Source organism: Toxotes jaculatrix, chromosome 12 (genome assembly GCF_017976425.1).
Source record: "Toxotes jaculatrix isolate fToxJac2 chromosome 12, fToxJac2.pri, whole genome shotgun sequence".
Classification (NCBI taxonomy): Eukaryota; Metazoa; Chordata; class Actinopteri; family Toxotidae; genus Toxotes; species Toxotes jaculatrix.
In genome coordinates, this window is record NC_054405.1 from 7,960,824 (window position 1) to 7,986,905 (window position 26,082).

Here is a 26,082-nt window from a genome sequence, read left to right on the forward strand (position 1 = left end):
GCGTGGGCCGCTGGCGCGAGCCTTTTCCAGACCCCTCTCAAATATGAAGAGTATTTACTGTTGCCTGGCGTGAGCTGGGTGCCGCCTGAAAACGTTTTTTTTTGTTTGTTTTCAGATCATCAGCAAACAGCGATGCCGACACAAGGGGGTTGCTTGTTTCAAAGGATGACAAAGGTCCCTGCGCACAAAGCAGCTTAAACAGTGCACAGACAAAGACAGCACTGTGTCTCTCACATGCATACATCATAATCAAACCCACAGAACAGAGGCTAGACAGACAGCCTGTGTGAGGAGATAGACAGCCCATCACCCTGAGCAACACGTGCACACACTTACAGTGCACGCGCGCACACACATTTCACAAACAAATGGCCTAGTTTGGAATGGAAATCCTATGCCCCTGTGGGTTCTTTAAGTACTCTGCCATTGATAGGCACTTTGCACAGACTATCCCCTTATTGAATAAACTGGCGACTGTGGCAGAGGCTGCCAACATTGGCACAAATTTGCGGGGAACAAAGCCGTTTAACATTCCCAGAGTGTGCAGCTGTGGTTGAGAAAGTGAGGTGCTTTAAGTAGCGAGGTAAAGACACGTCACTGGTGTAAATGTAAAATCATGAACATACAGATTTAAAACAAAACTTCAACATTATAATGATAACCAAAGCACAAAGGTTCAGATTTAAAGGAAAATCGGGGGCTATAAAAATGAAGAATCAGACTCTCAGCTCCATCAGGTCTCAATGTCACTGAGATTAAACTCTTGGTGCAAAGCCACTCTTTAAAAAGAACTCCAATCTGCTCGGATTGAAGGGATGCCGTCATTTAAATTTACATTGAGAGAGGAAGCACTTCATCCGATGAATCAGATGAATTTGCCACTGGACAAGCCTGCACTTCTCAAAGCTCCAGCGTGCCATTACAAACCTACAGTCACTTTTCTCTGCACTTCACAGGGGATGAATCCATGACTGACAGAATGAGGACAGCATGCACTCCTAAATTATGTACTGTCACATGGAAGATGTTAACACCAAATCAGCACTGTGTGTTATAAATGATTATTTACTATGCACTTACAGGAAGCTGGACGGTGCAGAAAAGAAAGAAACGAGTAACAGCTCATGTCTATTCAATGGTCACTTGTCATGTTCTCATTAAAGGTGGCAATAAAGAGAGGGACAATAGGTCCTTGTTAGAAAGAGAGAGAAGTCCAGTGTGATTAAGATCAGTCTATTCCTATGAGGATGAGTGATGCCAGGACTGGGGACTGTGGGACAGCCTTTTCATTTGCCTTTCCTTCATATGTTTTCCTTTTGGTCTTAGTGAATAAAAGCCAGATGGAGCACATGAACTCACTCATCTTTAGATCGCCCACCTCTTTAAACATGACATCACCACAGCTGCTTAACGTGCACAGAGAAATGACACCAGTCCACATGCCAAGATCCCGCTGGATCCTACAGAGCCACTAGAATAGAGTGTCAGATAGTTAGAGAAGCTCTGAATTTATAGGAGAGTTGGCTTTGTGTTAGAGTGGATCTGAAATTCTAGCCGTAATTGCAGAGTATGGACCACTACATATATTTTTAATCCAAAACCACTCATGTTTTCCATCAGTACCAGCCAATGCAAATACCATAATGCATTTGTGTAGTAAAAATACAGGTGCAGAACAGGTTAAACGTTCTTAAGGTCATTGTGTGATTGTATTGACTCGTGTATAAAATGACATACTCCCAGAAAGCAAGATTATAAAAATGCCATTTCAACAACTGGCCAAATGTTTGAGGACCCCCTTGAAAATGAGATGAGGTGTCTCAAGAGGTTTATATCCTCATATTACGTTTTAAATTATAAATAATGTTGGCTATAAAAACAATATTAGACCAAAAACCATATTATTTTATAAAGCTGACATTTGCCACCACTGACAGTGTATCAGTGTGTCTACAATAATACCACACACACACACACACACACACACACACAGATAGGCAACCTGTTTCCAAGACCAACACAGCAGCTGCTTAAATTTTCACATCATGAAATTCCCACTACTTTGCCAGACACAGTGCCAGCGAAAGGCATGGATGTGCCAGGCAAGAAAGAGCAAAAATCAGATTCTACTTAAACTGACACTAAGACGGAGACGTCAAATAGACCACCGACACCTGAAGCTCAAAGCTTTTGTCTGAACACGTTTGGTACTCAATAACTAGAGACCAAAAAAAGTCTCTTTAACCTGTTCCATTTTGAGGAGAATGAGAGACTGAGAGAAGCTTTTCCCTTATTCAAGCACTACAGTTGGGATGTCCCTGAAAGAGACATTTAATCTGTTCAGCCGTCACCTGTAAAAGCAGTGAACGTGGATAAGATTAATGACGGATAACAACACATTGTCCAATGTACAAACTAAGTCAAATACACTGCAGACAAAGAATAAAAGTTACTAATGAAATGTCCACCTTATCAACAAATTCACACGTTAAGTTAAAGTCCAACTATTCGGCCAAAACAATATTAACGGGTGTGGAAATTTTGTGTGTGGTAATAACTGGGACACAAACCTCTTAACATTGCTTCAGTTATAGTGAATTGAAATGAATTATAATGAATTATGAATTGAAATCTGTGCACTCAGTCTGTTCAACAGGACACAAGAGCTGCATTTCTTAATGGCCCTCAAAGAAAAGTATTTCTACTGTAGGTGCACAAGTGGAAAAACCTGCCTTTAACAAATCAAAGCAAAAATATCTAAGACCAAGGTGATTAAGAGTTAGCTGAGTCTTAATACAGTGGTGTCTTCAATGTAGGTCGGCTCAGGTCCAGAACCATTTATAGCTACCTCTGAGAAGCACTAAATCTGTGAAAAGGAGTGGAATGGGCAGTTAAACAGCTCACTGAGGAGCTTTCCTCCTCTAGCAAGGAATAAATCGTCATGCAGTCTGAGAAGACTAGCCCTTATTAACAGCAAAGGGCAAATACTGTGAAACACCAGCTTTGGAGAAACACAAGAAAATTCTTTCTGATGAAAGAGAATATTATTTTTGTATTCAGTGTCTCAGGAACCATTTACACTCCATCTTCTCAAACACTAAAGAAAAGTTACTAACATACTGATTGAAGAGTTTTATAAAATAATAATATCATTTTTCTTAAATAAAGTTACACTGATGTTTAGACAGTAGCTACAAAAACAGACAAGTTTAATAAACCTGACTGAGGAGAATGAGCATATGAAATGATTGTGTTGTTTGCATTAACTAATTATCTAATTGAATTACACAGACTGACTTCCAGTAAGCCAAAGGCATTCAGTTATTTCACAGGTCAGCTCACAGTAATGCACTATGCCGGCTTCATTCTCTTTAATGAAGATAAGCTTTCAAATCACAGCAGAAGCCATGTGGCTGGACACAGTCCAGCACCAGCCAGTTAACTGCAGCCTGCCTGCCTGCCAGCCAGCCAAGAGGTGACAGAGTGCATTACGAGCGCAGTGCACAGAGTCTTCAATTTACAGAACAGGAAGGTCATGGGTGAGGAGTCATGATGAATTAATGACTGTAGGTGGTCAAGTGTCAGAGAGCTGGCACCTGCAATGACGCACTGGCTTCGTCACCACCTAACAAGCGTTTGGATGGGAATCTCTCGCTGCCATTCCTCTGTCTTCCCTTCTGGGTTCCAGGAAATGTGGTGTGCAGTTTTTTTTCCAGTCAGGTGGAAGTGGACAGGAGAGACAGAAACCCCAGTCTGTGTCTCTGGCCTTCCTGTTGTCCGACTGACAGGGCATGAAATAGGTCAACAGGCGCCCATCAGACAGTTGCCGGGGACTCACAGGCATTCCTTTCCTCTGACTGGAGTGGAAGATAGACAGAACCGAGGCTCCATGACTGCCGCAGTGGCTGAGCAGAGATTAGCCTGGATGGCACTGTAAACTGCATCACTACAGTTCAATGTGCCACTGAAAACCATTAAAGCACCACTTGCTGAGAATAAAATCGCTCTTCCATTGTAATAAGATGTACACAACTCCAAAACCAAGGTCACAATACAATCCCAAAAAAGTATCTGAAACATCAGTCTAGGTCTGTTGATCATATACAAGGTGATAAACAAATAAGCAAACAGACAATACACAACAACAAAAGCTCCTTGGACCCATGCCAAACAAAGGCAACTGGATTTTTAACATGAGGAAATCAGTGTCTGTGTTTGCAATATTCAGCTGAGGAAACCGGATATACTGTACAGACTCACCAAGCTTCAGAGGTTCACCTGTCATGTAAACTGAATTTAGAGACTGATTACACAAAGGATTTGAGTGACTGTTGTCACTTGGGATAAGTTCATCACAGAATCCACAAATCCCAAAATAAAATATTATGAGATTCTATTTTTTTTCCCCCCCAACCTCCGACCACACCACTGTTCTAGGCACTGCGAAAGCTGCTGTTCATTATCATCAGATAACACAGTAGGCTCCGTTCACTCTTCTATATGCAAAACACATCACTACAAAACCACAGCTGCATAAAAGAGTTTATGTTCAATTAATAAAAGATGAGGCTGAGGCAAGACATTGTAAACGTTTCAATTAAGAAACTCTTCAAAAACTTTTAAAGTAGAACACTCGCTGTTATAGCGGCTTATATGTAGGATGCACAGTCCAGAAGTATTTCCACAAGTATTTGAACAGTTTGATATTTTTAGTTCTCTGTGCTCAAGCACATTCAAGATGAGAAAGAATTACAGCTATTACATTTAGTAAGGGGTTCAAACATTACTGCACAGATACATGTGAAGTCAAACAGAATGAGCATATTTAATATTTTGTAAAATATCCTTTGTAGTCAACGATTGCCTGAAGCATTTATTCTGGTCTTCAGAAAGAGGAATGCAGCTCAGCCAAAATGAGATTGGCCTCTCAAAGATATTCCACCTCTTCAGCCTGAAAAGCTCTTTGGTCGCTTTGTCTGTGTGTTTAGGATCGTTGTCCTGCTAAATGATGAAATGTCCTCCAATGAGTTTTGCTGCATTTGGCTTAACCTGAGCACAGAAATCTCCTGTAGACCTCTGCATTCATCCTGCTGCTTCTGTCAGCAGTGAAATCATCAATAGATGCCAGAGTGTCAGTTCCACTGGAGCCACAGATGTCCAAACTATAACAGAACCAGCACCATGAGGTGACAGATGAGGAAGCGTTCTTTGGGTCTCTGTTCCTTTTGTTCTCCACACTTTCTTCGTTCCATCATTTTGATTGAGTTTGATTTTTGTTCAGTCCACAGAACTTTATTCAAGAACTCTACTGATTTCTTTTTGAACATTTTTCTGAACTGTAGTCTGGACTTTTTGTTTCTGAGGCTCGTTGCACGCCCAGCCCTATAAACACAAATGTGTGTCACTGACTGAGTGATGGACTTACACCATTGGTTGCACCCAACTGTTGATTTTGACAAGCCAACTAATTTTCATATTGTTGGACAGATTTTTTTTAGCCTCATCATCTTCTTCACTAACACAGTCACCTCTTTACTCCTCATTTTGACAGACAACTCTACCTCAATCTAAATGACAACTCTCGATCAACTCTGAGCCATTGTGTGAGCTTTGTCATTAACTAACACCGAAAGGACACACAGCTGCCCCAGAATCCACATCTCCTGTTACTTTTGAACCCTTGCAATTTCTGCACAATGAGTTAAAGTTGCTATTTCACAGATATTCTGTCTATACTGAGGCAAGGTGAAGTGATATTTCTTCACTGACTGATTTATTGCAGCTTTTTTTGTGTGTAAATTGTGAGCAGGAGTGCAGTAAAACACTCTTATACACTTGTACACTCACACAGTCTAAAGTCACCACTGTGACTCTCTTGTCAGCAGGCAGCATGTTAATGAAACGTGCAGACAACTGACTGGGCAAACCTTCCAATAAAAAAAAAACGTACAGTATACAGGACTTCATTGTGTATTTAAGCTGAGCCGCTTGTTTCTGCCTGAAAAGTGAACAGCTCTGTGCTTCCTCTGCAGCACAGCATGAGAGCTGGCAAGCCACAGAGGACCATTTGGCCTGGGTTCTTTGTCTCCTTTAATCATTTTGATTGAATCATTTTAACTGGCCTGCATGCTAAGACTTTTAACACAGTGTCCTTATGCTGATCCACCCTGCTTTACACTACTTACAGAGCCAATACCCTGCAGAGATGCCCAATAGCACGGCCCATGAGCTCGCCAACTGAGAGAGAGAGAATTTCTTTATGCTCAAAATGGAAAACAGTTTAACACAGCCCTCACTGAAAGAATAATAATATGCCATTTTACATGATTGCAGGTTTATAGGATCAGCGTGTGTGATGGGTAACAGGTTGTAATGAGTATTGCTAAACTTAGCTTTAAGCTTCTGATGATTTCTGTAATAGCCTTAAACCTTTACAGTGAATATTGCTAAGATTTGGATGCATTGAGTATCTGTGATTTACAATGCTGGAATTTCCACAAAAAGACATATTCTGAACTGCAAAAAGGTCAAAAACAGACAACATCATCCCCTAATTTCAACCAGCATTTAGGTACTGAGGCTCCCTTTCCACTGACCACAGTTTAAGACACAATGAACAGAGAGTCAACCATTTCTGAACAGAGGCTCAGTCACTCCAGCATTTGTACAAGCAAAGATTTTGGACAAGACAGGGCTGCTGTTCTCCACACAAAAACAGTGCGGGGCAGCAGACAGCAGAACCAACGTTCACAGAAGCCCGTGGTTACATTCTCAGAGTGAGGATGAACCACAGCCAGCTGCTGACAGATATACAAACCACATCAGGACAAGTTTGATTTGGTATGCATTGAACACACAATCACAGGCCTAGTGGCTTATATGTCAGATCCAGCTCGAGTGTTTTTTTAGGGTGTCAGTTTCATACACTCACTGTTAGTTGCTCTACCGCAAATTAGTGATTTTTGTGACCTTAAGACTGAGGGCCATAATAGACCAACTTTGGTGTCCAGGCTATAATCTCCTATTACACAAACAGGACATTTAAACAGCACACACCTTCCTCTGCAAACACAAAGCACTGTGGAACGACTGGCGTGTTTACTGTACCAACTGCTAACTGCCATGGAAAGTATGACTGATGTGACTTCCTCACAGTGTCCTGGCTATCAGACGTTGGACAAACGTGTTTCCTCATGCTGAATCCCTGCTCTATGTCAGTTTGCTCTGATATGGTGTGGAGATGACACAGTCATCGACGTCTTTCCACATTCTTTGGCTTGTTGCTCACTGGGGTGTCAGAGTCTGCTCTGAATGGGAGCAGCACCCACCAGGCACAATAAATCAGTGCTTCACTACCATAGCAGACGCACACACAGGTGTTTTCTGTTATTCTGCATGATCAGACTTCCACTTAAGCTGATGTTGGACATGGCTATGATGGGAATTTCACTAGATCGTTGTCCCAACCCATCAAATGCAACAAAGCTAACAGGAGACTCTCTGAGATGTAACTCAAACAGTCCTCACACAACTCAATGAAGCAGGTTAAAGGACAACACCTGGGTTGGTGGGACATGACTGTGTAGGGGCTTTAAAAACATAAGCAGAGCACAAATGTATCCAGAAGTGGAAGTACCTGGTAACCAGCTGAAGGAAATGACGAGCTCCTACAATTATTTCATACATAAAACAAACCTAAAAAGACCTAAAAAGAGAAATTATATGTATACACATTTCAGACATGTCTTTATCATGGAGCCTGGTTTCTATGCCCATATCATTACCCATTCAAAATAATAACTTAATGTACTGCCAGTAACAGTGAACAGAAAGAACAATGTTATTCTTTTGACAACTAGCTAACCACTACATTGATAGCATCCCCTACTTTAAAAGGAACACTACGTTTTTCCATATTTTTGGCAGCACCCCAAACATTACAGCTACCTTCAAGCAGCCTGATCAAGCTTCTGGAGAAACCGCAAGTGTGTGAAATTTCCCATTTTTGACCATGTGAAAGTCACAACAATCTGTTTTACCTCACTACACAACTATGTTTTCACTTTGGTTTTACCCTGAGCCCAATTGGGTACAACTGACTGAGCTGTGGCCCTGAAAATAGACCCACTGTTATTCAACTATATTTTACTGACAATTCATCAACAGCTGACAACATGCTGACCACAGGTTCTGGTCTTGGCTGTTCTCCTGGTGAGCCAGTGGGGAGACAGGAAGGCTCGGTTTAGTAGCCATCAGCGTAGTTTGGTGCTGATAACAACCTCCTTATCACTGCTGCAGACAGCTTACTCCTAAGCCTGCCACTTCAAAGATAACGCCATCAATCAAATCTGAACACGCTCCTCCTGTTCCCACGTTTGTTTCCCCACTTCCAGGACCAAAACTGTTATTCTGTCTGACAAACCTCAGCTGGCTCCGATTCACTGTCTCGGTGGAACAGAGGTTAATTGGGAGAGTCCAAACTTCATTGTTCTTGTCCGTCACTAGATTGCTGTCCATCAGAGCAAAGGAGATAGCGAACCCCTGCTTCAATTCACCGTTTAGAAGTTCATTTGCTTATTTTTCTACCTTGTGAAAAACAGATTCAAGAGCTTCTGCGTCCTCCTCCCTCCCCACTCTCAGATCTATAGCTTCATGTCAGGAATGGGCATAATGAAAAATCAAGCCATTTAATGATCAATTCTCATTTACTATAGAGGCTCGTTCGAGAAAATGGAGAGTGGATTTATAAGTATAACGGTCAATCCATTTACAATAGAGCTGACTGCTTCATTTCATAATGGCAGTTCATGTGGGAGGTTGAACCAATGATCATGGAGTACTGTACCAGGCAGAGTTTAAATACTTTCATAGCCTGGAGAACATGATTGATTATACAGAAAACATTCTACATTAACTCATTTCATTTTCATTTCCCACATACTTCCACATATCACCTGAGTGCACCAATCTCAGGATTATGTTGTACCAAGAGTAATATTTAACAACAAGCAGCCTAATTTTGCATAGTAACAGAATAATTAGTGAGATCAAAGAAGGTATTATTAACCTCGTTTTTTCCCACTTTTTGACTCAGCACTCAAAAATCTTTTGTTTTGTGTGTAATGTATTAACTGTGCACTGTATGCTGTATGTGTGTGCATGGAGAAGACACAGGGAGGTAATCTTTTCAAGCATGCACCAGCTTGCTACCACTGCCTTCCAATCTGAGCCTACTGTGCTCTATCTTCAAGCAACACATGCCACAGCTATGAAACGATGCAGCTTAAACACCCACTACTGATAAATACTCCACTCTATTTTTGTGTGTGTATGTGTATGTGTATGTGTATGTGTATGCGTGTGTGTGTGTGTGTCCGTGCCAGTCGCCCTAGTAAGCCACCTGACTTGCATCTATTCTGTATTTCTTTTTGTTGGGATGGAAACATGCAAAATATAATCACGCAACAGCAGAAAGATACGCCGAAACTCTGTGTGTACAAATATACTATATATATATGTATGCGTACAAATGTGAGGAGGCTCTTCCCACATACACAAGAACACATATTAAGATGCAAATGCTCCTTTTGTTCAGAGAGGTTACAAAGATGTGGAAGAGCTTGGTTGTCTTTTGATGAGCGTGAAGTTGCTGCTGAGTGCAGTTCAGAGGGACTTTGAAATGGAAATCTTACGGAGGCGCAGTGAGCTCGGGGCAGCGGAGGGATGTGAGCCCGAGCCCGATGATACCATCTCCTCTGGCAGGCTCCCTCATGCTTACTGTCAGGCACTCACTCAGCACTTTCCCCTGCCTGACTCCAAATATCCACATGAAGGTGCAAGCACACACACAAACAGAGCTGTACTGACTGAATAAAGAAACACAACACCCCAGATCTATAACTACACACACACACAAATACTGTGGACATGCTCGCACAAAAAATGGCAGAAGAACAAAGCAGAACAACTAACTTCTAATCCGTTTTAACAGCTTCTATAACTCCAGGGCATATTAATCAGGACTCATCAGTCAGTGCTCTGTTGATGCACATCTTAGTCAGATCTCATTAGTCAAGACTTGTCTGTCAGAGATGTACTCAGACATGACATTACAGGAGATTAAGCTCATGTCTATTGTATTTAGCAAACGAATGTCTTTGCCTTTCACATCAACAGTGAAAGACAGACACAAAGTGGGATAAGTGATGCTGAAGAAAACCCCAACAGAACAGAAGCAGACCTGACTCTGTTTCCTCCTGTCTCCCCGCCTGGTTCCCCATGTTGGTCCACTCCGCGACTCCCACACTCCACACCGGGGCGGACTAATCCAAGAATCCGTGGCTGCGGGGGAGAGAAGTCTCTGTGTGTGTGTGTGAGAGTGTCGGGGTTGTTGTCTCTGTTCAGCACCCACAGCCAATGGCGGTCAGTCACAAAGAGAGGAAACCATGAAACACAAAATTCTTCTTATTCTTCCCCTCCTTCTGGTCTTCTTTGCTTTTCTCCTTCCCAGAACTGTGTGAGTGTGGGCATGTGTGTGGAGGCAGGCTGCGTGTCCTGTCAGTGAATGACTGCGAGTGTGTGTGAATGTGTGCGAGTGTGCGTGTCCTCCAGAACGGTGACAGTATGTCACACTGGCAGGCTGTCGGGCAGGCAGCGTCGTGCTCACTTCATTATCGCTGTGGTGACTGGAATCAGCTCAGAGGAGGAGTGGCTTCCCAGGCCACACACACATGCACATTAACACACCCCCTCCCACCGCTGCCAGCCAGTTTACTCTCACAAATACCAGTTAAACAAAGGTGAGATGAACCATCCCTCTCACTGGTGCTGAAAGGACAAGTATGAGAGAGAGAGGAAGGAGGGTGGAGGGAGAAAGGAAGGAAAGGAAAGGCAGCATTTTGTATTTTTGCCAGAGGGTGACAGTGCAGCTCTCGTCTTTCTCTTTTTTTTTTTTTTCTTTAAGTGAACTTGCAGCCTGGGACCTCTCACAGAATCTCCCATGCCTGCTCCGCCACACAAATATCACAGCTGCCATTTCCCAACAAATATGGGGAAAGGAGATGCTGGGCTGAGGATCAGAGGACACCCCAGGCTTTCTCTACTATTTCCCTTGCAGCACACGCAGCAGGGGGCAACCGTATGTGTGTGTATGTAAATGTGCCTACATGTGTATAAAGGTGGGGTGTGCTAGTTTTGGTGAGACTGGGAGAAGCTAGTGTGAGGAAGGCTTGTTATTTTCTCTACTCTCTCATTCACTATGTATGCACAGGTGAAATATTTATGATGCCAGGAGCTACGGGGAGAAACCCAGTTGGAAAGGAAAATGAATTGTCATTTTCAGTCTCTTTTTGGGTCCCCAATATTCACTGTTGTGTTTTGGTAAATGCATGTTTGAACAGTTTTCAAGATGTTTGGCCAAAACACAAGGAGGCCAGAAACTACACTGCTACACTACAGGCAGATAGTTATCATAAATTAATTAAAAAAGATTATTATAATTTATCTAAAAGGCCAAAAATACTTTTATACCATAATCATAAAGACTTCCACAAAACTACAGGGACTTCACTTCACTATAATTTCACTTTATCCAATACAGTCTGGTACCGTGATGGTCAAAAACTGAAACTCTCTTAGGCAAAACCAATGGCAATGATGTATCATATCCATACAGACTGCAACCAACTGAACTCATTCTAAGCTAACAAACAAACAATGTCTTCTTAGTTTCAGGTGATAATAGACTAATGAACATATTTATAAACATATTCATGAATATTATATTCCATTTCTGCCAATAAACCCCCTTATATCCTACACACTGGTCCCAGATAAGCACTGATATTTTTAGTATGTGTTGCATAAGCTCAGATCTACCAGCTCATTTCTTTCATGCTCAGTGCTGAGAAGAACCATGGAAGTAAAAATGAATTTGTAGTTGTAGCTGCATTTTTGCTCAGTATGTATTTGATGAATAAAATACTCTAAGCTCCGGCCAGAAAAGCCTTTTAAACATTCTCCTGTAGCTGTAAAGATGGTCTAGTTTGCTGGATGATTCTGCCCATGTCAGGTTGAATATTCAACCCTTTGATACAATACTGTACATGGCTACTTCCAAGCCTTTCAACTCTTATGGCTGCTGCATAAACTGTTGGTAGATTTTTCTCTTCCTTTCATTATATTATCCTCTCTTCTCATCTTGGAGCAGCTCTTTCCACCTTAGTAAACAAACATGCCTGTAATCCAGCTAAGAATGTTCTCCTCACCACAGGATGTCCATCTCTGTGGGCCCAGTAGGCCTCTTTCAAGATCTGGCAAGGTCATTTCTCTCTATCTTGCATCTTTAGGGGACTTGCTGGGGTCAGAATCTTCTCAAGAGAGGAATTTCAGACTCGATGCCAAAACTCTGGTCAACAAACCTAAAAGGGGCCAGGTGCGTTTGTGTATGAGTTGATGCAGGATCTTTAAATACAGTGTTAATTCTGGCCTTTGAAGCAAACCTTTTAGATGCACTGTCTTGAGTAGGGGTTAAGCTGTTCTTGCTTACCATAATCCTTTTTATACTGTGTGCATAATAACAAGAGGAGTACATTATCATACTGTAATGTAATGCACTATACTGTGATGTACACAGGACATGGCAGCATGGGGAACATAAAAGTAAAGTTGTGTGCAATTTAGCATGCATATTTTTGCGTGTCCATCTGTATGTGTAAGCATGTATGGCTTCTTACAGTTTGTGCCGGTGTGTGTCTGCCGCTGTCTGCGGGTTGAGGCGTCCCAGTGGACTGAGGCATGTTTGATTAATTCATCTGACAGATATGAGGAGCTCAAGGTCCATACCTCTCCCTCCTCCTGCCTCACAAACACTGACACACACAGACAGGGCCCTGCTGGGACCACATTACTGTCTGTCTGGAGTCTGAGTTGTGTATGGTAAAACTCACACATACTCTGGGTCCAAAATATTCCATAATATAATTTGTCTCTCTGCTGGGCTTATCCTTCACTGAGACTGTTAAGGTCAGCTGACTCTTGCATCATAAATCCATCTTCTTTCTCCCCGACAGTGAACTGGCGCTATGAGGAAATGATACGAGCTATGAGCTGATTAATAAGGAATGGAAAGTCATCTGGTGTTGCTAGCAAACCTAACATATGGCGAACAATCTGAGAAGAACCTCTTGTTCATCACTCACTGACAACAGACCTCTCATACAGCACAGGCTGGAAATTAAGAAAAATAATGGCCTGTGTTTGGCTGATGGCTATTTGGGGAATGACACAGCAAAAAATTATTTTGGTCCCCCGTTTGAATCAGCATGTGGTAAACAGCATGTAACAATTCCCCCCCGCTAGTGGCATGACAGCAATACTGTTAGTAGATGACACTTGTTTAAAAAAAAATGCATCTCCGCATGTAAAATAACGTGTCACTATTCTACGTTTACAGTCAGCAGAATATCCATTACAGGTGAGGACAGAAAAGACAAGGCTGTGGTATGAGAAAGCTTTTGTCTCCTTGCTAAGGGAGATTTATGAAGTGACAGTATCACGCCAACATGTAGCTCAGGAGAAGGACACCTTGCTGCAGGACCACACTGACAGATGCATGTGTTTTCAAATGTGCAAACACTTGTCAAAGACTCAACTTTTACCTCGAAGCAAAAAGGGATACTAGATGCTGTTAAATATACACAGATGGAGGATAGAATATACTATGAAACAGCGCTGAAGAGCTACAAAACTTTCATAATCCTACTTTTGAGTCCCAGATGAATTTAGAGATACTTCTGTACTCTATTGTACTTTTGCATTCTAGTCAATGATGAAGCTCTGAATGGATTACATTTAAGTTCAAACTTTTTTATTTGTATAACGAATATGTTTGACAAATATCAATTTATCACACGTATATGTAACCTCCTGTGATGGCACCGCTATCCACTTTGATGCCAGTGCTACTGACTCTTCAAATCTACTGTCTGAGGTATCACCACTGAAACAACAAAACATATCACTAAACATCACACAACCTGCACATGCGGTTGTCGAACGCTACAGAAGGTGAATTATCAGTAGAGGTGGATACATGCTGAAGCAGTGCAATCTGAATATGAACTGTGACTCATGTCACAGCAAAAATGTCCCTCAGTCATTTAAGTTGACTCCAACAGGGAAAACACCCACTGATGGGCTTTTACGTTAAGCTTAACACTACTATTAACGATCGGTGTGAAAGCATCGTCGGAACAAAGGTGAAGGAAAGTGCCTGTCAATGAAATGCCTCTTTATAAAGTTATGCCCTGCAGTCACCCCTACTGGGCTTGTTATTTATAGAGCAGGGCAGTCTTATCTCCTTCTGTCTCCTCTTCTTGCACACTCCACAGGGACTCCTCTCCAAGTGAAAGCTTTACTGAATTATTGATGAGGTGTTTTAAATAAGTCATCAGGACGAGGCTGGCTTTTAACCCGTTGTCTGACAGCACGGTAGAGTTGGTAAAGTGCCAACTGGGATAAGGACAAAGCTCCATTAGAAAAAATAACAGTTTTGACTCATTATTATGTCATGCTGTGAGGGCACGGGAGGGCGGGGTTCGACTGTCAGTCAAGTCAGACCTTTTTAGCCAATACTATAGCCAGTGTGTTTGTTTGTGTGTGTGTGTGTGTGTGTGTGTGTGTGTGTGTGTGTGTGTGTGTGTGTGTGTGTGTGTGTGCGTGCGTGTGTGTGTTTGCAGCCTTAAAATGTACTTATGACTGCTTTCTTTGGTGCCTAATGCAAGTACAGTTACTCTGCTTCAATACCTCTTTTTATGCATAATTTTTTAAAGTCAAACAACAGTCGTGTCGTGACAACAGTGAGATGTCATTTGTCATACAAAGCCCAAAGCTGCACAGCAGATATCTAGTTAGAATTGGAGATGAGAAGGTACCGCAAAATATTTTCAAAGATGATAATAAAAATGGCAGTTTATGCCTAATGGGGGCAAGTCTGGTAGATTTAATCCAGGAAAAGAGGGTACCACAGATCACATTCATCACTGAAGATTCATTGTCGCACTAAACCGAATTTGGAAAACTTGTGAGTAAATGGTATGTCCTCACAGTGCTGCAGCATTTTCAAAATTGCAATGATTAGCACAAATATCGTCTCTATGGTCTGTTTGTTGATCTTCTCTGTATGCACAGTATCTCAGGCACATCTGACCCAGTTCTGATAAAACTTCTACGTCTCACCACTGCAGCCCTCATTCCTACATCTAATTACTACTGATTTGCTCAATGGGATGTGGGTACAATTACAGGTTGTAACAAGATGACATACTGTAATTGATGCTGCACCGAAATGAAGCGCATCATTTGCGAGGGACAAATGATGGTGTGCATTGCTTAATATTTTTTCTTGCTCCATACAACATCAGGAAAGCATGTTTTCAGCGCTCTGTAAAGACTCTGTCATGTATCCACAGTCTAGTCACAAAATGTACTTGGATGGCCTCTGAGAAAAGACTCAATTACTGCCTGTCGGGTGAGATGACAGTTCTGCTGCACTGTGCCTTAGAGCTCAGTAATCCCTGACTGCTTCTTGTCACTGCGTAATGTCACATATCAACTAGGGAGAAGCTTATGTGTTTATGACCAACCTGTTGGGTGACAACATCACCAAGACCGGCCTGAAGACACATTTCAGGATTCCAGTGAACGTATTTATCCCAAAATGTCATGATGCAAATTTTTCCTTCACTCAAAAGTTAAATCTTCTTCAGAGATATTTTTTTTCTTCCCTTCTATGTCAATAAACGTAGACTCTCAAGACATTTCTGAGCACTACATCTCAAAGAGTTCAAAATACCACAGATCACCACCCCAATCTATATTCAAATCATGACATTTCTCCTGTGTGGATATTTCAGTAGGTCTCTCATTTCAAGCACAGTAACTTAGAATCGAGGGCAGCAGCCTAAATGATGACTGTCACTGCTTGCATGCATGGTTAACCATCACTGCTCCTTCAGGTGTCTGATTTGATTTTCCACTTGCTGATTAACTCGCATTTTTGCGACCTGTTTGGCAGTCTGCTCATTGTCTGTCTTCATATGTCTTGACACGCACTTTCGTAGAGTCCCAGCCCAGGTGGACGATCTAATGGGAATATCACTCTTGCCATGAGTGTCTACAGTAATATGCAAGGATAGGATATGCCAGTTTGTACATGTTTGAGGGTATTTAATTAAGAAAGCGTGTATTATGAAATATTAAGTAAGTCACTGTAACTTCAGTTAAATTACTTAGATAAAATGTGTTTGATGAGATCAAATCAACAACTTTCTTTGAACTGGGAGCTAAAATGTTAAAATGCAGAGGATAACTTTTTTTGGCGGCGGTGGGAGAACTGATGATTTTGCCTCTGCAGTGATAGTAAACACCCTGTTAATATCAGCAACCAGAATCCAAAACAAGCTCAATATAAAAGGGGTCAGCTTATTTTACATTTTAAAGGCTGCAGCTCGGCCTGATACAAAACGCAGCTACATAACAACATTACAACTCTGCCCTATGTTAAAGTTGGCTTTAATGTTGACCAACAATTGTTCAACAAAATTCCTATCCTCAATTTTGGTTGGCTACTAGAAATTGGCTAGCAAAACGTGGCCACTAATAAATTTACCATGAACAGCACAAAGTGGGAACCTCTTCTTGTCTGTGGGTGTGAAAACACTTTGAAAAACCAAACTTTGATTAATTAGAGCCCAATCCAGTGAAAGCTCATCATGGTGTAATTGTGTTTCAAAGAGCCGAGAGCCTCAGTTGGCCCTGGTTTCTCGGCTCCTCTGCAGTCTTTTGTCAAGCAGAATTCAATTATTTTTGCTTCAGCAGCCCTTTGAAGAAGACTTTCACCGGGGCACAGGATCTACAGACTGTGTAGATGGGCCACCATAAACAAACAATGTTATCCCTCACAGAGGATTTTCCAAGAGCAAGCTGTGAACAACATTAATTACTGCAACCAAATCCCTGTCATTATGAACAGCCATATTTGTCCAACACGTGACAGTGTGAGTTTTGCTATCAGGCTTATCTGTAGTTGCTCTGTTTGTCCAGTGGCATATCTAGTTCATACAAAGTATATTTATATATATAATACCAACACTAACATTAACAGATAATAATTCGTCAAAAATGTGTATCATGACGATGACGAACGTATCATGATATACGTCCTATTGATGATATACAGAATTTTCAGTAACGGGGAAAACTGATAAAATAACATTACATCTGTGTTCATAGGAAATGAACACGGATATCATGGACCACAAATCCCCAGCAACAACAATGTGATGTTCATGCACAAGAGGTGGAAGTATTTGTTCCTTTTGTGTGTAACCATCACCATGTGAGATACATTATCACATAGCTCCAGTCTGTCAGGTAACTCCACCCTTCTTCTGGCTTTCACATGCAGCGCACACCTTTACAGACCGCCTCAAACCCATGAACAATCTGGTAATAGAGATTAACATCAATAGGGCAATTACAAAGGTATCTCACAGCAGGGACCTTCACATGAACTGTGGACGATGTCTGGACCTGATTGTAAGTTGCCCTTTCACACATTTAGCATAGAACAGGTGACTGTCTGTGTCAGGTGCTTTCTCACATAATGGAAATACTCCATTTGGTTTAGACGAGGGGTAGCACCTGGGTGGAATATGAAGGAAGCAGGACATGATGCAAAGAGTACTGTCCTTGAATTTGTCTGACCATTTTGGCATCTGTCCTTACAGACAGAAGTTCCTTAATATCATAGTCTCTCCAGTTAGACATTTTTGTTTGTCTTCATATAATGACAATTACCTGCTCTACTCATACATAGGTTCAACTGGACATAAAATGGACAGCTTTTTGTTCAGGGTAAAATCCAATTAATGTCCGCTATGTGAGACATTTGTGTTCTCACATACAGCTCCTCTGGGTAATGCCTAAGACAAAGTCAGGGTTGCAGTGCATGTGTGTGCACTGCCACTTTCAACGTGTGTGAAAGCATTAACTTGATGCTTTCACACACGTTGAGTATTGACTGATAAAAGACAGCAAGAGCGCACTGTGAGTCACCATCTCAAGACCTAGCTTTTCGTGTGTGTGGTATTTCAACCAGATTTGAACTAAAATCCCTTCTTAAACATGCCTGTTTAAAAATTCTAGGAAAATTTTTGTTGTGTAGATTTTGCTAAATGACATTTTTGGAAAATGATGCACTGTAGGGTTAGTAAAGAAAAAAAAAAAAAAAAAGGGTCTTGAGGGCAATGGGCAACGTTTTAAGCAAAATGAGGAAGTATTGTCTATTGTTAAATCTGTATGAGACAGCTGCATGGGATTAAGTTAACTATTAAATGAATAACTGTGTGATAGGTGGTTACAGTAAATAAGACACTCCCCATGAATGCTCCATTCATGTTTGGTCATATGTAAAACCATGTTTACCATGAAACACTATAACCTTTTTATGATTATTATGATGAACAAAATGTTTGTAGACAAAATAACATCTTTTTTTCACACAACCGAAGTTTACACAAAATACTAGGTGACTGTATAACCACCCCTCCTTACACTCACCTTGTCCAGCTTGGTAGGTTTTGTTTTTAAAGTGCGTTTCCAACAGTTTTTAGAATTAAATGCCCCATTTCATAGTTACAGTGGAGTGGAATTTAAGTTTGTCTATGCGTATATGTCATACCAGAGCATAACGGTCCTTTCATTCAGAGCTTTTCTCTGTGCCTTAAGTGATAACTCATGTACTGTAAACTAAACTAAAACATATATCAACACTTACTGTGCATGTACACAAGAACACGTCACACACAAAAGCAAAATAACATCAAAAGCCAATAACCTCACGAACATTATTTTCTCCTCTCTTACACATGGAGAGAAAAAAAACCCTCATTTTTCCTCATCTGTCATCCAAAACACATCCTGCTGTTCTCACGGCTGAGCAGGTGTAATCTAAGGAGCAGACTATGAATGCATCCAGTCTCTCAGTTTTGGACCAAAATCCAAAGAACCTTAGTCCTCAGCCACCTGCACCCCACCAGTGCCAACCAAGCAAGCACAAAGAGACACAGAAAAAAGTGGAAAGTGTTAAAATAAGTATCTCTCAAGCTGCTAGTTACCATCAGCACCCTGAGCTGTGGCTTTAGTGGTGTACTGTGGCCCTCTAGTGGCTTCAAATGGTTAGCTGCACTCTTTTCACAGTGTTTACTGTGATGATCTCTAACACATCACATTTATATTTTGTTACATGTTATGTTATTACAGCTCTTTCGCTTACTTTTAAGCAACTTACTGCTTTTTTTTCACATCAAACCAAGTGTCTGAAACTACTTATTTGAAAATATCTGATGAGGGTTGTAGTCCCTTACCTGACAGGCTGCGTGGACGGGCCTCGGCAAGATCTGAGATGGCTCCGGTGGTCACAGTCTTCTTCATCCGGGAGCCAGAGGCAGCGGTTCCCAGCGCAGGCTTTGTCAAGGCATCATCACTGCTGGCTCTTTTCAGCTGCAAACACATCTGCTGTTAATACCAACATTGTGGGTCTAATAATGCCACCATAATGTTCTTCTGTGATTTCAGTCAACAGACATCACTCATGTAAATTTATCACCATGTTAGTGAGTGGTAGATTGCATGTGACTCACCCTGCTGAGGCGCTGGTCTGAGGCAAGCATGTTGGAGGATCTGGAGGTCTTCATGGCTGTGGAGGTGGTGGAGGACGAGGACGGGACCAAGGAGGATTGCTTGGCCCGCTCCTGGAGTCCCGGCTTGGGCAGCCCCATCTTGGTGGCGCCCGCTTTCAGCATGGCTGCGTGTCAGCGAACTACACCTGAGAGAAGTCAGGAGAGCAGAGTAAACTGTAAAATAAATATCAAACCATCGAATGGTTATCCTCAAGGAAAATGATTGCTTTAATATGGCAGTGTATTCACTGCAGCACAGCAGAACAGCTGCCCTGGAGCTGGTACAAAGACTCTTCCAGCACAGATGGTGAGTATTGTCTCATTGAAGGTAGCTCTCTTTTACCACAACACCCCACTGTCTATGCCCCCAAAGGCACCAGGAAGTACTGCTGAAATATGAACACATGATTTTCCATAATCTGAAAAAGCATTTTGAACAACAAACATGTCTTTGAATAAGACAACTGACATGCTATAAAAATGGCAGACTAATATCTTTGTTTATAACTTTATTTTTAGCCTCAACCATGTGTAAACTTACTGACTACAATCACGCCATTAATTAAACGATTATTTAACTGAATAATTTAAATGGTTACAATTTTAAACAAAGCTGAAGTACCAGTCTCTTTCCCTAGCGGGGCAGTATAGTTCTAAATCTTTCCAGGAAGCTGTTACCACAACAAAGTACATACAAAATAAAAACCTAACAAAGTAGTTCAAATACTTCATAATAACCATTTTTTGAAATATAGCAGCTATGCATGTGAGTCAAGACTAGAATTGTTCCCTCAAATACCACAGTGCCATAAAACTACTGGGGAAGAACAGAAAAACAGGCAACACCTTTGCTTTGTGTGAATAAGAACATTAGACCAACACTGTCTGGTGGCATTTGTGGCTGTTCCAAAACATACAAGCCAAGACTTGTTTCTGAGGGCAGCTAAGATGAATTCAGCAGCAACACCATTGAACTACTTCCTGCTGGAGGGGGGAGAGAGAACTCAAAAATCCCTTATCTGATTTGTTCAAACCAGCAGAACTGACCAACACACAGCACTATCTCCAGAAATGTAGTAGGAGGTATGCAGCTAGCTAAAATGTAGCACAATAATGGCTGCATTTTTCCAGCTCCAACAGGATGTGGTCAAGAAGGCTGTTAAAGGTGTGCATGTGATGTCCAGAAGGAAATGTACTCATCTGGACAAAGAGTAGCTGTAGGAAATGGAGGGATGGTTGAGTGCACTTAACCAAGGAGAGTGTGCACTGGTAAAGAGCTCTGTAGCTCCCAGAGGACTGACTGACTCATTGGTCAGGGATGAGGAAACCTAATCATATGCATCTGGAGGCACAGGGATACCCTCTAGTCTCTGGGAGCATGTAAACATGTTAACTCAGGACAGTTACATGTGTAGCACAACAGCAGAGAGCAGGACAAGTGATGCTGCAATAAAAGTCTGAAGTAACCACTGTCAGCAGGCCTGCAGATAATGACATGATGAGCTGAAGGATCAGTGTGGGTACAAACCAACTCTAAGAACAAAAACAGGATAATCAGTAAAATGCTTCCAAAAAAGGACACCCAGGTTGGGACATTTTACTGTACTGCAGTATTTTATTAGAGAATGCCTGTTGCTCCTTAAGGACTTATCTTATTAAGAACACACTGTATGCACTTTGTTTTTTGCCTGTATGAGAGCGTGTGTCTCCCTGCTGGTCCATCATATGATACTAAGACCTCTCTAGGCAAGATCCTGTGACTAACTGCCTGGCCTGGTAGTCTAACACCTCAGCTGTGATGGCTCACCTCCCCTCAGATCAGCTTTCATGGCCACGGCACCACTCATTGCCAAGCACGCTGCTGACCTGCTTCTAGACCTGCTCTGATCTCGGTGTGCGCTAAATGAGGAAGTGAGGACAAATTCAGGATGTCCCTTTTGAGACTACATTATTTTCATTTTTGAAACAGAAGGGAACTGAGCAACAACCAGTTCTGTTTGTGGAACAATAAATGAGGCAACTGTGAAACGCAACGTTTCAAAACATGAGCCTATAAAATGGAAACCGTGTACATGAAAGTCTAATCCACCTTCTTTGGACCACTGCATGACTCAATTATGCAGATATGACCTCTCCATACTCCTCTGCAGAGATATGATTCCCAGGAGCCAGAACTGTGTCCCACTTACTTTACAACGACCTAGTTGCAAGACCAAAATGTCTTTGAGAGACATACAGCAGGGTTGTTTTTAAAACTTGAGCAAGCCGAGAATCAAGACAGAGAGTGCGACTTTGGTATCTTTCTTTAAAAGCGGCTTGGCTGACACAAATGACAAACGTTTACTGACTTTTACTACTCCCTACAGCTTGCAGAGTCTGACAAAATAAAGATGTAGGATGATGACATCGCGGCTTAAACAAGGCTGGTAAAAAAAAAAGAAGCTAAATATGGAATTTGCTCTAAAAAATACTAAATTAGAAAACCAAATGTAATTCGTAGTCACCACAGGCATAAGTAATAGGTTGTCATCTGCCTTAATTACACTGCTTCCAAAAACAGGAGAATGAATGTACAGGCTGAGTATGGGACACAGTAGCAGAGGAGTTTCTCTCTGATCTTTTGACGGTTGCTGCTGGACTGGACTGCTGCAATGAGATAAGGAGAAAGCACGAGGAGCCAATAGCAACTGACAGCAGTTATCAGTTGCATATCACCTGATCTGATACAACCCTGAGGAAGAGGAGGATGTGCTTTCATCACACGACCAAGATCAACACAGATAAACACAGTAAATAGATTAAGTCAAGATATACACTAAGTCAACAATATATATGGAAAAGATCACATCAACAATTACTATAATTTACTCCTATAAAAAGTGGAATTTATATTTATACCTGCAGAAGAAGTACTGCTCAACAAAAATATGACAGATGTTGAGACAAAACCAGTTATTACTCTGTACAAACCCCCAACTATATAACAGTTAAAGAGAAAATACCTCACATGTATACATTCCCTGCACAAATATGTAACTTGGCCAGTTCAGCTAGCCACAACCACAAATAGTCTCAAATTATGGAGGGAAACCCAAGCTAACCAGTCCTGACCATTCTCTGACTTTAAAAGCAGGTTGTTCTGGTAACAGTGTAGGATGGGCCATGTGCACAACACTCCCTATGTTCAGTTTATGTGTTTCTGAATACAGAACATAGTCTCTGTATATAAGTGCAAACACCCCGTCATCACCATGTACTCATACTTTAAAAAAAGATCAGTGATCAGAGGGGAAACTGCAGTCCTGCAAGAGGCTGCAAAACATGCTGCCTTCCTGTTATTAGGCAAAGTGCATTCAGGTTTGACTGCACTGCTTCGCTAAAATCAATTATTCTTATTCTATCCACAGAGAATAACAACAAAGAAATTCAAACATTACAAGAAAAAACTATTCTGAAGGTTGGTATTCTATTTCAGACTCGTGACAGCTTACAACAAACCACCAAGAGCAGCAGCACAAGTGATTCAACTAATAAGCAACTCATAGTCTCAAATGTTACTAGTTCAAATGTCACGGTGTGTCAGCACATCCTTTCATGAATGCTCTCGGGTCTTGCCTGGTGGTCGGTTGGCAGGTTAACTTTTAATAAGCTAACATGAACCTTAACATAACATACTGTAAGCATAACATATGCCTAAATAAAGTCACCTCTGGTTAGCCACTGTTATAAAACCTTGTGTAAATAATAATCCCTCATAGTTCTTCGCAGGTTGCAAAGTTTAGCTCAGGCCAGTTTTCCCTTTCAAAAATGTACTTTCAGTAGTTTACAGAAATGTGAGAAACCTGGCAGAACTATTGTCAGCAGATGTTCTTAGTCACAAATGAAAACTATGAAATGACTTCAGTTTTTCCCGTTTCAAACTTTCCTAATCTAATCCAACAGTTTTCAATCGCATCTTCAATCCAAAACACACTGCATTGTCCCTATAAAAGCAATGTAAAACCATGACTGACGATCAAACAACATACTCTAATATCATCTGAGAGCTTAAGGTAGTGAGTAATGAGAGAGAGGGTGAGGGCAGATTGGTGTCATACAAAAAAAAAACAAAAAAAAAACCCTATAAAACAACATCAGCAAAAAACAGTGGTGCAATTCACTCACGTGTTTGGTACTGGAAGCTGTCCCAGAGCCTGCCCTCTGCCTGAGTGCCCTGAAGGATAACAGACCAAGAATATTCGCCCTTTGCTGAGCTCCACAAAGAGAGTCTGAGGGCAAAAATGAAGGGTCAATAGCAACGGCTGTCTACCTCAAAGTAGCAGTCAGGATGAGGAAGTACTGCAGGCTGCCAACCGCTGTGCTGTGCTGTGTGTGTGCCGCTGCCTCTCTCACTCTCTCTCATACAAAAAGGAAAGGAGCGGCAGAATCTCAGCTGTGGGTATGTTTTTCTGCTCTCACAGTTTTTCCAGACTTTTCTTGACTTGTGAAGAAAAGACAAAAAGAAAAGGAGAATGGACCAAGAGGAGGAGGAGGAATATATCACCAACATGTGGCACTCAGAATACTGTGCCATGCACAGTTTGAATAAGGGTAATGGTGCTTATTATGAACGATCACAGCCTAATCCATTTTGTTCACAGTTCAGTGGATAGCAATTCTCTTAACCTGACATCAGGTGCGTGTGGTTTGTAGACAGGACTCATTTGCTCTATTGTATTGTTAAATTAAAAACCACATCTGTACAAAGCAAGTACTTGCACTGTTTCTGGGACATTTCTGTTCACTACATCTGAATTTTGTGCACAGACAGCCGCCACCAACACTGACAAAGCCGGGCTTTGTCTCAGACACACTTCTTAATGTGCGGGTGGACCATTTGTGGAGGGGTTTGTTGAATGCATTGTACGCTCTCATACATTGGTCTAATTTGGGTCCCACAGTGTGCGGCATGCCAAGGCCATAGAGCATGTGGGTAGAGAGCGTACTGCACGCTGGGCTGTGATGAAAATGGGCTTCAAGTGTGTGGCAAGTGGTAAACTGAGGAACTTGGTATGACCACACCCCTACACCACCATAAAAACTGCTTTTTAAAAGGGCGCAGCAAGGGGTTGAGAAACAGTCCAGAATGCTTTTTTTAGGCCCTGCAAACTGTTTCACACCCTGCTGCAGATACAGTTTCTGACTGTGATTTGATGTACATTGCATGTTTTTGACTGCATACTTGTTCAATGTTGCCAAAAACTGCACCATTCCTGTTACTGTCCATGGCCAGTGGCACATACACCTGTGTGGTAACTAGGGTTTAGAAGATGCCCGTTGAAATCATCGCACTGCACAGTGTTTGTTAACAGTCTATTTTATTTTCCTAGGATGGCTATAGGGGCCATCTGCAGAGACAGAGTCCACAATGGTGACTTTGTTTTCTGTTCCAGTTCACCTGTTATGGATGGCTGCAGTGCTGAATAAACACACCTGCTGGGAGCAATATTTCAAAAAAATTTAACCCATGACTCAGTTTTTTCTTTACTCTAAATCACACAATTTAAATACTTCATATTATAATAAATCCCTAAAGGACAGGAGAGGTGGGCCCGCCAAACGTGTTCAAATTTCAACAAGACGTGATAGTTGTCCAGACATTTCACTCAAAACCATGCAAGATGACTTTTCACCACTAGGAGGCCGATACTAGATGAAACATCAGGGGACAATTAGGATACAAAATCATAAGAATACATTATCTGGGAACCATGAATGTCCAATATATAAAATTTTGTGCCAATAGTAGGTATTTCACTGGATAAATGAAAACACTGTCCTGCTGGTGGTGCTAGATAAAAGGTCAGGGGATCACCAGATTCATTAGGATTCATCTTCTGAACACCATCTTTCCATTTCTGTCAAGATACTTCCCTAAAAACAAAACAAAAATCAATCTCCAGAAGAAGAGGCTATATATTTATATATTAAAAAAAGACAGCCTATTGCTTCCTTTCATATACATGGTGCCACCAGCTGCTTCTTTTTTACCTACTGAGGAGTTTAATCAGGAGGGTGAAGCACAGCCCCCCCTCCAACACAGGTGCCCTGACCAAATTGTAGGAGTCACCAATGCAGCAAAAAGTATATCAATTTTCCACTGGTGAGTGGCCATAATATAAAAATGACACAGTCCAATGTGTCCCAGTATAGAGCATGTACTTGGAAGAACCAGTTCACTTCATGTCTACTTCACTTACTCGTAAGCACCACAATGAGAGACCATTAATTACCAGTATACTGACCATTTCTAAGCCATAAAAATAGCCAACTTACATATGAGGACATTTCTAAGAATTTC

General features: G+C 41.6%; 1 protein-coding gene and 1 long non-coding RNA gene across 5 annotated transcripts in view; one reads left to right on the plus strand and one right to left on the minus strand.

The window, feature by feature from the left end:
* The window catches only part of specc1 (sperm antigen with calponin homology and coiled-coil domains 1), a 65,191-nt gene that overhangs the window by 31,382 nt on the left and 7,727 nt on the right, over nucleotides 1-26,082 (minus strand). For 2 of the 4 annotated variants that reach the window (XR_005895082.1, XM_041052499.1), the window contains exons 1-3: nucleotides 23,907-24,048; nucleotides 19,704-19,888; nucleotides 19,428-19,563 (exon numbers count right to left, since the gene is read on the minus strand). Coding sequence is in view for 3 of the 4 variants with exons in the window: in XM_041052499.1 (XP_040908433.1) it covers nucleotides 19,428-19,563; nucleotides 19,704-19,865 (298 nt within the window). In the remaining variant the exon portion in view is untranslated. Of the gene's footprint in view, nucleotides 1-10,240; nucleotides 11,257-19,427; nucleotides 19,564-19,703; nucleotides 19,889-23,906; nucleotides 24,049-26,082 lie in introns of those variants that run through there. The other 2 variants (XM_041052500.1, XM_041052501.1) reach the window with 2 other exon arrangements.
* Nucleotides 24,074-25,224, plus strand: LOC121191305. Its single transcript, XR_005895084.1, has 3 exons — nucleotides 24,074-24,180; nucleotides 24,683-24,791; nucleotides 25,112-25,224. It is a non-coding gene; the product is annotated as an uncharacterized LOC121191305 (long non-coding RNA).